The 16,953-nt window shown below is 49.3% G+C and overlaps 1 protein-coding gene across 1 annotated transcript; it reads right to left on the bottom strand.

Moving 5' to 3' along the window:
* Positions 1-1,822: 1,822 nt before the first annotated feature.
* On the bottom strand, positions 1,823-16,902 carry MAU2 (MAU2 sister chromatid cohesion factor). The gene is made up of 19 exons (XM_009947427.2): positions 16,474-16,902; positions 16,357-16,374; positions 16,029-16,094; positions 15,237-15,332; positions 13,488-13,582; positions 12,929-12,956; positions 12,300-12,455; positions 11,634-11,780; positions 11,074-11,164; positions 10,362-10,465; positions 9,261-9,338; positions 8,638-8,703; positions 8,256-8,339; positions 7,235-7,284; positions 6,882-6,959; positions 6,311-6,422; positions 5,631-5,721; positions 3,846-3,973; positions 1,823-2,402 (listed from the first exon to the last, which is right to left on the bottom strand). The coding sequence occupies exons 1-19, from the start codon at positions 16,900-16,902 to the stop codon at positions 2,328-2,330; spliced, it is 1,992 nt and encodes a 663-aa protein (XP_009945729.2). The 3' UTR covers positions 1,823-2,327.
* Between the last annotated feature and the right edge of the window lie 51 nt (positions 16,903-16,953).

Here is a 16,953-nt window from a genome sequence, read left to right as displayed (position 1 = left end):
GCGCCCACCTCCCGTCGCCAGCAACCGGGGCCGTGCCGGCGGCGCGCCGGCGCCGAGGTGCTGGCGTGGAGACGGGCTCCTGCCCCCGGGTGCTGCGAGCCTGGCAGCTTCCGTGGGAATGCCGCAGCAGGCCGGCTGTCAGCTCTGCCATCCGAAGCTGCCGAGGGGACAGGGACTGCGAGAGGTGGGTGGCAGAGACAGAACACGACCTCAACGAGCGAGTGAGGCAGCAGAGGGTCCGTCTGCGTGGATTCTCCGGTATCTCCAGTACCTCCAGACACCCTCTACGCTAACTCACAAATTTCTTTCCTATTTTTTTTTGAGTTCTAAGCGAAGCTCTAAACAGCACTGATTTGTTTCCTTGCAAACTCCCTAATAAGACTCACTCCCTACACCAACATTGAGGCCGTGTTTTCCCCGTTGGAGATTTAACAAGGCCTAAAACACACCGGGCTTCTACAAGAGTCAATGTCTGAGAACAAGATCTAAATCATCATCGCATGTTCAGCAGAGGAAACATAAAATCCTATGTTGGTAGTTGGACAAGCCCTTGTCCCCTTGATATCATTCAGTAAATATAATCATATCATAAATAATATAATTCGGTAAAAATCGAGGGGTTTGAACTACGAAAAGCGAGTCTCTGTGAGCTGTTGCGAGACAGGGGACGAGACTTCGAAAAGGAATGACCATTGTGGGTTGGACTAGATGATCTTTAAAGTCCCTTCCAACCCAAACTATTCTATGATTCTAGGATTAAAGACAGATTTTACAGTAGTCCTTCTACAATAAAAGTTCTAGAGGCTTGAGGGGGCCAAGTATTTCCTCTAAAATATTCTCTCCTCCCTCAGAAAAAGAAGCAATCACAGAAAGCCCTACACAAGTAGCTTTTCTGGCAAGATTCCTTTTCCCTCCCCCTTTTAAGCTGGGAGATAAATATGCAGAGCTACCAAGAGAGAAAAACACCTTTATTCAGCCCCAAGAACCTCACAAGCTTTACACGGCACTACAACGGACTGGCACGGATCCTCGCTATAAAGCTGCCGGTGCTCCCCAGAATTAACAACTCCCGTCCTTCTCTGCAGACCAAACTCGGGCCTCGTCTCCCGTTTTGAGACGGCTGCAGAGGCGCAGGCAAAAGCAGTGAGGATTCAGAGCCGAAGAGTTCAAAAAAAAAAAAAAAACTGAGATAGAACAGGGAAGCTAACAGAAAAATTTTGGAAACATTCCGTTTTTGCCAAGGGCAAGACTATAGTTTTTATCAGAAGCCTCTGGCTTCTATCGGGTCTGGGCTTTAACCACCTCGTTTAACTCCGCCGGGTAAAAATCATTAAGGCACAGATGCTGCCTTCCCTTGGCGAGGCTGCAGCAAAGAGGCAAACCCTGCTTCCCAGTTGCTTGGCCAACGCGGGGACTGGACGGGAGGACAAGAACTTTCCTCCTTCCGTACAAACCGCGCCAAAGTAGCAGAGACGGAGAGAGCTGTGGTCCTGCCTTACCCTGCGCGGGCCCGGACATCGGTGCAGGGGGACAGAAGGAAGACCCTCAGAGGGACGAAGCGGTGGCACACCGTCACGCGCTCGGGAACCCAGAGGTGGAACCTGCTCCTCTGCCAACGGCTGCTCCGCTCAGCCCGGAGCCACCCCGAGGACGCCAACGCCCCCCCCCCCGGCTGCGCACACCCTGCCCGCCGGAACTCGGACCTCGCCGAGCTCGTCCTTACCTTCACCGCCAGGCTACACACAGCACCGGCAACGACTTGCCGACAGTGCGGAGGAAAGAATCTTACCTCAGAAACTAAATTTAGAACTTCAGGGCACCCTACAATCAATCATGATTTAATCCAATTATTCCCAGGAGTAGAAGGGCGCAGAAAACGTTAGACCTGGCATGCAGCGTACCCCAGGGAAGCTTTAAGTATTTAGAATACAACTGGTATTCAAAACTGTGAGAGTCCTCTCCGTTTGCTGTGACAATTTTTAAAAAGTAGGTATCTAACAATTTAAGGAACAAGTGTCCTTTGGACTAAACCTTAATTCTCAGTAAGAGGAAAGCAGATTAAAACCAGTAGGTATATACACACTAGCTGTATATTCACACACATTATGTAAAAGCAGCTTAAAATGCCCTTCTCACTTCGCAAGTCTATGAAATGTACGTTGTCTTTATGCAATCTGTTTCCTACGAGGCCCTCACTAGAAGAGGAATTTGCTGCCTTTTCTTTGAAGAAAAGATTTTGCATGAATTTTTTTCCTCCTTTTTTTGGCTTTTTTTTTTTGTTTTCTTTCTTTTCTTTTTCAACACACTGTCCTGATAGTTATTCTGTTTCACAGGAGACTGGCCAGGCTGGTGGTGGGTCCGTTCTGTGCCTGGAACTGTACAGGAGGTGGTCCATCTGTCCACTGAAAGATAACAAACAGCGTGAAAATCCTACAGCCGCTGCCTGGGGAGGGATGGCAGCGAGGCCAGAGGAAGGAGCTCGCCGTGCAGCCGCTCACTGCCTTGAGACAATTAAAGATTTCATCACGAGAAGCTGCGTATCAGGTTTGGCTTTGTTTTACATGCGTGGAGCTCCCGTCCCCTCAACAGCAGCCACTCCACATGCCCGTCATTCCAAACCTAGCTGCCTCCCTGCCGAATCCAGGGCCGGTGGCAATCCAGGGAAAGCATTTCCTGCTCTGACAGGTAAACATCTGACTGTCCAAACACACAAACCCCGACTTGCACAAGCAAGTGACCCAACTTTAGATGTGTTTGAGCCAATTAGGCACTGCGGGCAGCGTTTCCAGAGCAAGTCAAGCCTCTGGTTCTCTCTCATTTTGTTACTAAAACATTTTCCTCTCACGTGAGTCAAAATCTTCTAAAATGGGCTGATTTAATATTTGTTTCTTAATCCTCCTCCCCTTTTTAAACCAGCCCAGATGATGCACAATCCAGCAATGGCAAGCAGAGAGAGGGGAGGCGGGAGCCCTGGGTCACCTCTCTGGGCCTGGCCCGTGGGCTGCCCTCACGGATGGAGGGGCTGGGGGCCGCTCGACACAGGCTGCACCACAAACACTTTCCTTCTCACAAGTCTCGGGATCCCTTTGTGAGTAAAGCCAGCAAATAGTGTCTTCCTAGTGGCCGTTTTTCCCCCCTTTCTTCTCCCCCAAAGGGAGTGTTGGGAAAAAGATGTCCAGTTCACCGCATCTCACGTTCCCATTTGGACATTCTTGCAGCCCAGAACAGTAAATGATCTGAGTTGCAGCTTAGGAAGCCATTCTGTATTTTTAAAACAGCGTTAAAAATGTTTCTGACAGGAAGGACATCAGTATTTGAACCCAAAGAAAGTAGCGCCGTAAGGCAATGGCTATACAGACATCAAATGGTCTATAAATTCAGATTTATAGAGAAGTGGGAAAAAACCACAACTTAGGAATGTTAAAGTATCAACAGACACTGTACTTGTGGCAGTGTACAACGAGGCATTCCCCAGAACAAGGCAGACTGGACGACTGAAACATTAAAATTAAACCTGAGAACACAGTCAGTTTCTTTCAAAAGCAGCGGTTGTCACCAAAATGAAGTGGCCACCTGCTACAAAAGCTATTTACCACACCCGAGTCCTGGATATACTCCTAAGAAACAAAGACCTTACCCACCAAGTAACCCTTATAAAAGTGAATTAATTAATTGAGCCACACTTCCTTTTCCTGTTATCAGTCCAGTTTAAAGACCAGGAAGCAGACTGAACGTTGGCAACTTACTGCCAAGTGCGCTCACCAGAAGAAAGGAACAGTAAAGGAAAGCAAAGCACAGTGTTTTGCCTCAAAACCGCTCGTAACTGCAAGATGAAGGCTGCTTACCGTGATTAGATTGTGTTCTGGAAGACTGCACGCTTCAATGTGGTCCTGGAGGAGCTGCTGTGAGAAGTTTTGGTGCATCTGTGCTGCCTCGTGCGCATCCATGGCGTTTCCACAGGCTTTGTTCAGGTCTGGAAGACAAGAGCGTCGTGTGCTCACCAAGAAACACCGTCCGCACTTGGTTTTGACTGACCAGCTCTCCTGTCTGTTCCCTGCGCTTGATGACCAAAGTGGTTGAACAGCCAATACACCAACGTCCTATATCCCGAGTGAAAACCTCCAAGAGCAGCAGGGGCACGTGGGGAACCCGAAGCCTTCCCCTTTCCAACAGCACGGGCAGCGCACCTTGCAAGATCTGGTGTTATTTTAGTTTCCAACCGTTAAAAATAACATTCCAGTAGCTCTAAAAGGAGGGAGCAAACGCCTCACTCCAACAGAAGCCCCTGTGCGGCCCGCGTTTTGTCTTTTTAGTTCCCAGCACCACCTAGTGGGAACAGGACAGACCCGCCGGCTTCTCACTGCAGCTCCAGGATTCACCAGCGCAGGTTTCGGACGTCGAGCAACGCTTTTTTTTGTGTGACTCCTTGTTTTTTTGGGGGGGGCCACAGAAACCTGCTGCTTTGCCTACACCAAAAGCTGATCCTGGCGCCCTGTTTCCTGCGAGGTTTACTCACAGGAATTGGCTCAATCCGATTTAAGACCAGGGACCCAGGAAGAATCACACGGTTGCAGCTACAACAAGCAGCGCAGCGTGGCAGGCGCCGAGACGCCGCCCCTCCCGTCGATGAACCCGCGGTTGCGTTTCGTTACTCCTCCCCAAGCACCTCTTCAAGGTAATTAGTTCTACAGAGGAAACTCTTAGGAAGAAATCAAAGCAGAACGGAAGCGGCCTCTCGCCGTTCCCAGGTTAGCGGATACCACCGGAGGCAACAGCAGCTGAACGCCGGGTGGTTTCACCTACCGCGGGTTCCTCCTCGTACTATCGGCACGTTTTGAACGTGAACTACCGCTTGGAAAGGAGTAGGAAAAATATTTCAATTGCCCGGAAGCGGTTTTGTGGCAAAAGCAACAGCAAAGCAGAAAATAAGCCTGGCCCACAGTGCTCAACACCAAGCACCGTGCTTATAGTAAACATGGCAATTTAGTATAAATTGAAGCTGCGGGCTAAATTCTTGGAAAATGGGTAGAGTTACTGCTTTATTTTCTAGCGAGAGCAAATCAATGGCAGCATTCACGCTGACGGTCTGCCAAGAAGCTAGTCGATATCTCAACAAAGCATCCTGGGGCCCGTGGAAGTCAGATTCAACAATATTTATGTATGAAGTGATATAATAGCCTCTTATATTTATTGAAGCCCCCACACAGAAGCAAAGCCTAAGTGAAACTTAATCAAATGTTTACTACAATTGGAACGGCAGGCAAAGAAAAGCAGAGCAGCAGCAGGAGAGATGCCGCCGGGGTGCGAACCTTTCCCAAGGGTCACCAGTTCAGCTGTTGGCATCACGAACTGCCATCCAGCCCAACTGCTGCCTCGCACCAGCCACACGCTCTACAGGGCCTTCTCACCCCAAAAAGCCCCACTGGAGTACCCGACAGCAGCGCCAGAGCTGCCCATGGGCCACTGGAAGACCCATCCGGCCCTTCCAGGGGCAGTTTGGAAGCCCAGGCAGCCTCTGGGCGAGCGCTGGCGTTGGCGCACCCCCAGGCTCAATCCCCAGCTGGTAGCAAGGGGCTCTTGGCTGCTTTTTTTTTTAATTTTTGAAAGCCCAAGACCTTTTCCTAACTTACCTCTCAACAGAGCTGAGGACCACAGCTGCACAGACATGTCTGGTATCTTGCTTGCAAGCTGCATGGCTGGTACTACCATGTTATTACTTTCCTGGTGAAGAGGAGATATCAAAATAAAATGGGTATTTATTTTTTTCCCCCCCTTGCAAACACACATTACACAGAGATGTTAGAAGAAAAAATCTGCCCACTCGAACTGCTGCCACGTTCTGGCCAACAAGTGGAAGTGCTTAACGGGATAATAACCCAAACTCATCATATCTAAAGCTGTCTGGAATTTTGCTCTCTCCTAGGAACTACGGCCTCTGCGTTGTACACGGTAACAGAAATAGTTCGCGCATGCTGGCACACGGTGAGAATTCAGGAGCCTGCACCCACACTTCCTCCCAAACCAACCCAGCTGAACGACGTTATTTGCCCTTTTTTCAGGAGATTTCAGGCACTATAGAAACACACACTTCTAGAGCAGACTTCAAACACCACAGCTTTGTTAAAGGGTTATCAAACATGCAAATTACAGCTACAGAACGATGGAGGTCAACAAGCCGCCAGCTTCTCGTGGGGCACCAATAAACGCACGTTCTTAAAATAAAGATGAATTGCACAAAATGTCCCGACTTTCTTTGGCAACTGACAAGTCAAACATTCACGCGGTAACCCCAGAGACAGCGAAGGCTTACCCTGTGATTCCCTAACACGTAGAATATGTGACCCAGGAGGACAAGAGAACACGCTGTTAATCGATTCAAGTCTTCTGCGTTTGACATTTTCAGTGTCTCTCGCAAAAATCGCCTACCAAAACAGAGCAAAAATAAAGCGGTTTAAAAACTCTCCTTTCCCTCCCGTAGGTAAGAAACACCATTCAGAACTGAATGAATCCACTGGCAAATATTAGCACTCGGGGATAAAGGTGTGCTACGGGTGACCTTAAACAAAGCACTGAATTCCCAAACCTGACCTTTCATTCAGCAAAACGACTAGACCAGAGGTTCTCCTCCGAACAGCTTTTGCTTCAGCTGTGCCGCTGCGGGACGCTGCTCACCTGTTACCAGCAGCGCTCGGAACTGGGGAGATCGAAACCAAACACCTTCCCGGGGTTTGCCCCAGCCAGAAGGTGGCTAAACCCGCCGGGAGAAGAGCTAGCCGGCCTGAAAGCAACGCCTCGGGCTGGTCGTTTTGATCTTAAAAAGCCTGATTTAGTGTCCCCCCCTTTTTTCCCCCCACCTTCCAAGGGCACCGATTCGTACTCACTTTGCCTCGTTGTATCTTCCCTGGAAGAAGGAGAACAGACCTCGGATGTAGAAAGCTGCTGCTCGAAGACAGTGAGAGCTGCGGACAAAGCAACACACCCACCTCTAGGCGCTGCGCAGCGGTTACACGCGGTACAGACATTCCTAGGAATTTGCCTAATAATCAAATCTCCAAACAAAATGTTTATTTATTTTTTATAAATAAATATATTTATATTTATATAATTAATACGTGGCCAGAACTTCTGCCTTGAAAAGAGGTCGATTATTTTGTTTTCTTTTAAAAAAAGCCCGCTACAACTCTAGCACTGCCATCACCAATGCAACATCAGCATAAGTTTCTGGAATTCTCACCTCACAGGAAAATTATGGTCTGGATTTATCCTTTCCAATAAGCTGTAAAGCTACAAAGTGGGAGGAGAAAAGAAAGACAATCAGCGTTTTGTCGCGTATACAGGCTCACAGCACCGATGGCAAGTGGTTCTGTAGGACGTGCCCATCAAATCAAACCGGGGCAAGTCACCACAAACACGCTCCAGTTTACTTGCACTGGGCAGATCCTAGCACAAACATTCCAGTATTAGGAGTTTTCATGCCCCTTTTGATCCTAAAAATCAAGTTTTATACAAAATATGCTTTCTCAGACTTTATAGGACTTTCTAGACAAGGTTAGTATTTCCTCAGAAAGCTTTCAGCTGCCGGATCTGAGCTGTTCAAGACCCAAATGAAGGCTGTATCAGATTTGATACTTAATTAAAACTGGAAATCAACTAAGAAAAACAAGTCAACTTTTTAAAGTACTATTTTTGCTCTCTAAGCTTTTTAACAAAGTACTGTGTGCTCGGTGAGGAGGTTCATTGACAGCCTCCTCACAAGACACCTGCCAGCACGTCTGAAGGTTCCTACGGAGGGATCAGACCTGTCTCAGAGCAACCCAGCGGAACGTTCGCATTAATACGGCTTCAGGCACCCCCTGAAGCAAACCAGACAGACACACAGACATCCCTATTCCTGGATGCTTAGTTAGACCTTGCTGGGTTTTGTGTCATCGAATAAAACCCCTAAAGAGAAGGAAACCGAAGCGAACAGGTTGAAGGAGTCGTGGTGACCGAGCCAACCGCACACTTCGCGCTGGGACGCCCGCCCTCCCCGTGCTGGGGAGAATTCTGCTGCCATCCAGAAGACTCTGCTGCGGCGGGTCGCGGCTCGGGCAGCTGATGCCACTGGATCTTTACCCAACACCGCCCTGATGAAGGAGCTGCCAGACAAGGCACCGCTTGGCAAAGATGCTCAGAAAAAAAGCAGCAGCCGAGCCCAGCAGCAGTTTTCTCTCCCCAGAAAGTTCTGACTGTTAGAACGGCAGAAAGCAGCTTACCTCTTGGTGCCGGTTGCCTTCCCTGATGTACACGCTGGCTAAGTTGGTCACAATAAATGCCCACAGTTCTTGATGTGTGGTGAGCTAAAATGAACAAGATACCAACAGCACAGTCAAATACTTCAGCGTCTAGCCCCAAATTTGCTCACCTCGTATAAATCACAGATTTGGTGTCTGATATTTTGCTCTTAATAAATCCTCCTGACCTGAACTGTGATCAGCACAGGAAAAAAAACCAACCAACCCACCCAAACAAGTGCAACTAATACAGATGGTGTCCAGATTTCCCTTCCAACCCCAACTGTTCAGTGACCCAACGGCTGCAACAAGCCCATTTCCACACTGAACTTCCACAGTACACAGTTTGGGAAGAAAATCTTACCCTCAGTGCTGTAGTAAACTGTGCTTCTGCATTGTCCATGCAATTAACAGAAATGCAGTAGAGCCCCTGGAGAAGAGATGATATTTCTAAGGTAACACAGAACACAATTATAGCAAGCTGAGAACGCAAAAAAGGAAAGGCAGGCACAAACCCACAGAAATTTCAGGATACTGGCAGGAAAAAAGGTAACCAGTAAGTCTTAGTTTTGCTTAGCTCTGGGAAAAATAAGCAACTGCTACACAAAGTCCTTCAAAGTAGTATGTTCCTGAAACAAACGCCTCATTTACTTCAGAAAATCCTCTTAGTTTCTTCCAATACTCAAACAGCGACACTACACAAATTCTTCCCCTTACACGATTCCCACAACAGACGGTGTCAAACGTGCACAGCGTCAGTCCCGTGTGTTCACCTCGCACACTAACTATCAAGCTACGTATCACTCAGTTTAAAAAGGGATTTCAGCCTTTAACAGGATGAAGCCACACTGGGCACGAGTGCCCCCAGCAGGGCTGGCCAGCGGTACCAGAGCCCACCCCTCCGCCTCGCTCCGTTCCCGTCAGCTGCTGGCGAGGAGCAGGGTCGTCCAGAAAGCCCCCAGTTCACCGCTAATCCCAGCCACTTACTAATAGAGTGTGCAGTTGGGCAGCGTGGTTAGAAAACAGTCTGGGAGACTGCTGGCAGAGCTGACAGACTTGTGAAATCTGTTGGGGGGGAAAAAAAAAAAAAAGTAACATTTTAAGATACTTTTTCTCCATTTCATTTTATGCTCAAAACCCACCTACTTGCATCCTACATCACTCGGGACGTTTCAGTGGTTGGTTCCAGACTCCCAAGTCACGCTCCCAGGTAAAAGCGGAGGCTTAGACTTGCCTCAAGCCAAGGTGCACACACTGCTCCACACCCACTCCTCCCACACAGCCGCACACTCAAACTGGTTTTGAGTGATTTGCTTTGCAGCAGCTCCACCATATGGTGGCACCACCTGCAAAGCGAGTCACAGATCCCTTCCGACACGCTCAGCATTTGAGCTGGCACGCAGCAGAAAAACTGGAATCAAAACCTTCCACAGGGTACGTGCTTGTGATGAGCTTCATGAGCCAGAACCAATGACTATTCTTTTAGCAGCTCCGTTTCCCCCCACCCGCTGAGTACATTCATGAGAAGGCTGACAGCGGAGGCTGGGATGATACAGCAGTATGGCCTATAAATAAGGCAGGGATGAACAGGATTTAAAAATGACTGAGAACAGAAAAGAAAAGCACAGTTCTTCCTTGCATTAAATCACTCTGTGCCTCCTTCCCCCAAACTACGCAAGAGGGGGAAAAGGACAGAAAGGTGGAGAACCTTCAAAACTGAGAAAGACTTGGACAAGACAGGAGCGCTAAGCGAAGGGTTAAGAGCTACTCAGTCACGAATCTGAGGGAAAAGAAGCCAGAGTCAGACCCCAAGGTACGATCAGGAAGGTGTCAGTCGTAGCCACCGTATTGCTGACTCCACAAGCAACTCCAGAGTGTTCTTAAATAACACCTTAAGAAGAGGCCAATTCCATAGTTTCAGAGTTGTGGTGCCCTGAGCATCGCTAGGCCTGACTGTATCTGTCAGTTTAGCACTGCTGGAATCCCCATCTGAGCACAAGTATCTTCCCGAAAACCACAATTCCCACGGTCCAAAAGCTACCACTGCAGCCATCCACGAGCAGGGAAGTGATGAAACCCCAGCTTTACCTCCTGCAACGCTGTGGCTTTGTGTCCCGTGACAAGCCGACACATGATGATGTGTTCCAACAAAATCACTTGGAATGATGACAAGATAGGGCTGCAGTCCAACACTGCAAAGGGAACAAAAGTAACGCAGTAAGCGAAGGTAAGACAACAGTCCCACCCCAGCCAGGCAGCCTCCCCCACGCCCAGCCAGCTCCCTCAATCGCAGGCGGTTCTGCAAGACTCCAAGGCAAAGAAACCTTTGTGGAAACGCAGAGCCGTGTCTTTGGCTGGACCACTTGGTGCCAGACGAGCCAGCCTACTGCCCAGCTCCTCTTCCATGGGCCACAGGCTCAAAATCAAACCAAAAAAAACCCCAAACCCCCAATGCCTGAACGGTGAGGAGCGGGAGCCCGAGCCCCAGTTAAGGAAAAGCTCCTTGGGAACACGCTCAGTTCACAGAATCAAAACCTTGGATGACCAAATACATGGACAATCAGAAAGGCAGCAAGGAGACACACGTATTTACAGCCCCATTTACTGAGTTACAATAAAAAACCCCAAAACTTGATTTCCATATTCAAAGTGACTACCCAGTTTTCGAACAGCAGAAGCAGGCCGTCCCTGCGAGCCACAGAAGGTTGCTGGTGTTTTGTTTTCTTTATTTTTTTTAATTTAAATTAGCAGCAAGTAATGAATCTTGCATCATCAGCAAAATGACAATCCTTATCCTCACTTTTTAGCTTCTCTAGCTGCATGAGTGCTTTGTCCGTGTACTTCTGAGCCTTCTCCAGGTACCCTGCTTGCATGGAATGCATCACTGTCACCTGCCGGAAAACACAGGAAAGGTTAAAACAAGTTATCTTTTCAAAGAGGAAAGGTCTGGGAGTTCACACAACTCCTCGGCTACCAGCTTTTTAAACTAACTTTTGCCATCATTAAGCATTTATAATCGTAGTCGAGAAGTGGGGCAACTGGTTTCAGGAATTTGAAGTCAAGGTTTCCCTGCTGGTAAAAATAAGCCAACGTAGCTCTACCTCGTACGAGTTAATCTGATTCTATCTGGCTTGGGTATTAATAAAGTTACATTCCAGTTTCCAGACTTCTTGCACAATCTCTTCAAACGCTGACATCACCGAAAGCAAGAGCCTCACAGATGCTCTGGCAGAATTAAACTGTCAGTGTAAGGTAAAGCAGCATATGGCCTGCAGAATCTATCGCTGCTGGCTCCGAGCAGTTCTTAACCAATTCCTCATTAATTAGCAATATACATTAAGTAAAAAAAGAGCTTCTCACCAAGTAGACAAGCACACACATGTGTTCCTTGGGCAGCCAGTGAAAGAGATCAGCGGGGTTGCTGGGCAGAATTTCATCATCGTGCAGCGTGGAGATGGTCTGGATGCACTGCTGGAGCTGCTTCAGGCACGGCTTCACGCTCTTCACCTGCGCAAGAGGGTTCGCATCAGCCAGAGCTGCTGCTGCCCAGATGCTTCAACATGTACTTCGTTGGGGAAACTTCCCAGGCAATAAATAATCGCCACACTCAGGAAATTATTTCGGGCGTAAATCACAACGCTAGCACGACAGAACAGGGACTGCTTGAGGCCCGTTCCAGGATTAACAACAATCAGCCCTTCGTGTTTGCATCTACGACCAACAGACGCTCAAAAGGGTTTTCAAAATTGTTACACAAAGCCCGTTATCGCCACCAACACCGTATGGAAGTGAGAGTGGCTGCCGTGGTTGTGAGCCTACCACAGTAAACCTTTCCTCGGGGAAGAAGAAACGGATGCAATTTCTTCACTCCTCATTTCATTTGTGATTAAACCCTACCGAAATTCAGTTTCATGAACAAACAGCACGGCACAGCAAATTAAGCGTGAGAATTAGCTACTTCTGAGGCAGTAACTCTTCTCCCCCAGTTCTCACACGGGAGCCACAAGCAGCACAACCAGCACGCACCTGCCCAGCATCCAGGTAATGGGTGACCTGCAGGACCAAGAAGAACACACGTAACGACTCTTTCTGGATGGGGTTTCCTTGCCAGTTCTCAACGATCTGCCCGCAAAGAGTAAGGAGAGGGTGCACCTCCTGCAGCTTCCGTTCCATTAGAAGGAGCTATGAAAAAAAAAAAAAAAAATCCTTATTTTGGTCCTAAACAGTTTAAACCCTCCGAGAACCACAGCGGAGCCCCGGGTACATTGATCTATCTGAACCAAAACCAGACTCAAAGACATCTCATTGCAAGAGCCTTTCACATGACCAGATTTTTCATCCCCAGTGACGAGGGCTCTGGTGACAACTTGCAGTCATCCTTTTTCCTTCCAGAAAATCGTCACCATTAATAAAGTAGAAAAAAAGCCAAACTTATTCACAATAATTTCAGGAGAACCCTGCAGACTTCAGGCTTATCCCAGACACGTTTTAATACTGTGCTTGCTCACAAGCGAGTATGGAAAGCACAGGTGAGCTTGCAAGGTGCCTCAAAACAAACCGCCTCTGTTCAGGCAAGTTACACCCTATTGCTCCGTAACTTGCCTTACACCAGTTACACGAGGAAATAGTTTATTTTAAAAGTACATCCCACTTACCATCCCCTTGCTTAGCAGAAACAGTGCCCTGAAACGAAACAAGACCATGTCACATGCAAGAAAGTTACCCAAACCACAACTGTACATAAAAACCCTGAGGAAAAAAAACCAAGCGTGCTGTTCTCCCCCTCAAAGCTGTTCTCCCCCTCAAAGCCAACGGACCAGAGAGCATTAAGGAACCTGCCACCGAAGGCCCGTTTAAAAGCTGGATGGAACAGTTCAATCCCAGCCTCTCAGGCTGGTATCCCAGCTTTGGACAGTTCCAGTTACAACAGTTTCTAAGGGCAAACCAGGCTATTGGGAAAACTTCTGCTGATGCAGGCAATAAACAAAGTTCAGTTTGAAAAACAAGACTCTCCAGAGTCTCAGTGGAGATTATTGGTTTTAACAGAAAAAGGAAAGAGCTGGAGAAGCTCTAAGAGAACACTCAGAAACATGGTTTGCCTTTAAAATGCACGTAGCAATCGCATCTCTACATAAAACCAGAATATCTCCAACTGAAATGCAGAGGAAACCAAAATATTTCCTGTGGGAAGGGAGAAAGGTCCCAGGAACTCACCTGGTATACTCTGATCCTACCACCCGAGCATACTCTGCTCCGACTCCGAGAAGGTCACACGCAGATACTAAGTCTTTTTCAAGTGTGTGTAGTTGCTGAAATGAACAAAAAAAAGCCGTAAGAGGTCGGCATTTTCTCTGTGAGCATAATTAGCAACTTTTAAAAAGGTAATTACTCCTGGGCTTTATGTGTGGCAAGCGCTAAAGTGGTACTTGTGAAATGTATCATCTGATTTTAGATGCATTTTCCAGGAACACCTGGCATTCTCCAAAAAAAAAAAAAAAAACCCAACAAAAAGCCTGTAACATTTCAAAGCAAATGTCTCAGCCCAGCTCCAAACCACGCAAAGCTGTTGTAACTCATTAAGGTCACGCGCAGATCAGATCCCAACAGCTCCAGTATAACCGTGGACCATTACACTGGAGTAACTGGAGCAACAGAGTGTGTTTTCCCGCAAGAGGAGCGGAGGAAGTCTGCAAGGTATGTTTTGGGTGAGGGGGAGAGGACGAGGCAGCTGCCAGAGCACCTCTCACCCCCTCCTGCCTGCCGACTCCTCTACCTTCTCCAGACCCGGGTGGGAAGCCACACAGTTGTGGAACGGGCACCAAGGCAAAACGGCCTCTGTGGTCCAGCAAAAGCCAGAAAGGCAACACCGCAGAGGAGAGAAATCAGCCAAGAATGTCAAGCTTCGAGGAGGGATCCTACTCAGGGAGGCACCGAGAAAAACTTCTCCTGAGTACTCAGGGATCAACCTGCTGCAAAGTAAACATTCGTCCTTTCGTCGATGGGGAAGGCTCTGCCCAACGCACCGTTCCTGAACGACCCCAGGGAGGTTGGCAATTCCTTCCCCACGAGGTTGGTCGGTTTGTTTAAGCTCATCAGGAAGGGGGAAAAGACAAGTGCAGGTGACTACTAAGTCTTCAAAGATAAAATTGCTCCCTCACCGGCTCTCTGCTGCAGAGTACCTGCGGAGAGCAATTAACTCCCTCATCTCCCGCGTTAAACACCTCGAGGCTCTCTAGGAGCAGAGAAGAGGCATAACCTGGAAAAACTGGGCGAGTTCTTCAGCCTTAATCTGCTCTTCCCACTGATCAGTTAACTCGCTGGATACGCTCCCCATCTAGGCACCGGATCACCCAGGCAAGTCGGCGCTTCAAGAGCAGTTACACAGCCGAGGCAGAGCGTAACAAGCGTTAAACACTTCCAATTCCAACACACACCAGTTTATTCCTAGAGGCGAAGACGGTCTGACCTGCGCAGCTGGAGCCACGCTCAGAGCGTATCACAGAACAGGAAGGGTAACATTGCTTGGAGGCCTCTGCACCAGCTGCTCTTCCCACCCCAGTTCTGCTCTGTGTGCTAATTAAGCTGAAAATAATCAAGCCCACACTTCAGGTTGGCAAACTCCGATTCCAGCAGGATGCCGGAGGAACGTTTGCCCTTCCTGCAAGCCTGAAGGTGGATTTTATGTTGCTCCACCTCTAAAGTTGCGTGTTACTAGAGCCCACAGGATGATCTTCCCCACCTGCCTTCAGCAGGTAAAAAGCAGGCCCTGATCCAACCCATGATCTACCAACATTTTACTTTATAGCACAAATTTTTCTCTCCCTTAGCAGCAATAATTGGGGGGGGGGGGGGGGGGGAAGAAAAGCATACAAGTTCTTTTTAAGAAGAATACAGATATTTTCCAGGCATTTTTTCCAGTCACGGTGCTACAGCAGAACACGGTTACCACTATAAATCACTTACTGCAAGTTGAAAAAGCAATCTGCAGTGCCAGTAGGGAGTCTGCTGGGAGATCTGGATGGCTTTGCGTAACAGAGGTTTTGCTGTATCCACTGAATTCTGAAACAGAAACACGCACCCTCGTCAACGTAAAACCCAAGCTCCTGGGAACTTCATCACCAACAATAACAACTTTTAAGCGCAGTGGTATTCCGTGCTGATCCCCCATCACAGCCTCATAGGTCAGGAACCTTAGAGCACAAAAAGCAACAAAACCGGGTATTTAACCTGCAGGCCCACACATCTACACTTGACTGAAAGGCCATCAAGACTATTAGCTATTTAACTCCTTTGGCTGCTATTCTAAACCACACTTTTTTCCTGCATATCAGAGAAAAAGCAAACATTTGCTTTAGAGAAAGTAAAGACTAATTACAGCTTTTCCGGAGAAACAGAATAAAAATAGCCTAGGAACACAACAAAAGCCCGAGGAAAACCATCTACTTCCCTCCCTCCCCCCCAAATTAGCTTGTCTTTGTCTACACGAGGGCTAAAGAAATACTTTGGCCAAGTAAACTTCCTTTGCGGTGGAAGACCCGCATTGCAATTCCAGCAGCAACTTTCACAGCAAGACCAAAAGTCTTTCAGGCTGACGCTTTAGTACTCTCCGTTTACCTTGCAGCTGACCTCTAAAAATTTCAGAAGTCCTATTAGTAACAGCAATATACTGCTGCAAGACCAAAACCACTCAAATTAAACGCCGCCCCGCAGCCCCAGGACAACGGACAGTTTCTGAAGCAGTCTCAGCGCACTCACCTCCTGACAATACAGCTCGGACAGAAGGCTGGCTGCCTCAAACTTAACATCTTCAAACTGGGGAATCTAGCAGCATCAGAGTTAAGTAAATATTAAACACTCTCTGGAAAACTGCAACAGCCCAACGTCCAGAAACCCTTAACAGAACGTGGTGTGTTAGGAAAGCGGCCTCCAACCGCGGAAGTACGTTAAAAAGACCGGCCAAATCCCCATCCCCAGGGCCAGGCTCTCTCTGTGGAAGTGTTTTGTTACGGGAGCCCTCGCTGCAGAAGCGAGGTGGCCGGGGCAGCGCTGCTCCTTCTCGCCCGGGCGCTCAGGAAAAGGATACTTGCTGGGATATCAACCACTGCAAGAGAAGACAGCGGGTTAGTCTGCAACCACCACAGGCCGGCCCTGCTGACAGGGCCTCCCCCTTCCCCAGCCGCCCTCCCCCCGCGGGGCTCACCGCCTTCTCCAGGTGCCCGCGGGCCTGGTCGCCGTTGCGGGTGTGGTGGTAGAGGACGGAGCCGAGCTGGAGGTGGGTGCGGGCCTCCATCCGGGCCGGGGGCTTGCGGGGCAGCACGGCCTGCAGGCAGTGCACGCAGAGCCGCACCTTGGGCGGGCTCGACGTGCGGAAGTGCTCGGCCAGGCCCAGCAGCGCCAGGTACCACGACTCCCCCCCGGCCGCGCCGCCGCCCGACCCCGACCCCGGTGCGGGCCCAGCACCGCCACCGCCCCCTCCTCCTCCACCGGCCCCCCCACCGCCTCCACCGCCAGCCTCCCCGGAGCCCGCCGCACCGCCCGCCGCCGGCTGCGGCTGCTGCTGAGGCGGCGGCTGCTGCTGAGGGGCCGCGCCGGCCGCCGAGCCCGACGCGCCCGCCGCCACCGCCGCCATCTCAGGGCCGCCGCGACAACACGGGCGGGAGGGGAGGGGCGGAGGGGGGGG

This window comes from Leptosomus discolor, chromosome 24 (assembly GCF_034619465.1).
Source record: "Leptosomus discolor isolate bLepDis1 chromosome 24, bLepDis1.hap2, whole genome shotgun sequence".
Taxonomy (NCBI): domain Eukaryota; kingdom Metazoa; phylum Chordata; class Aves; order Leptosomiformes; family Leptosomidae; genus Leptosomus; species Leptosomus discolor.
Note: the sequence above shows the minus strand (reverse complement) of the source record. Positions and strands in the feature narration are given on the sequence as shown.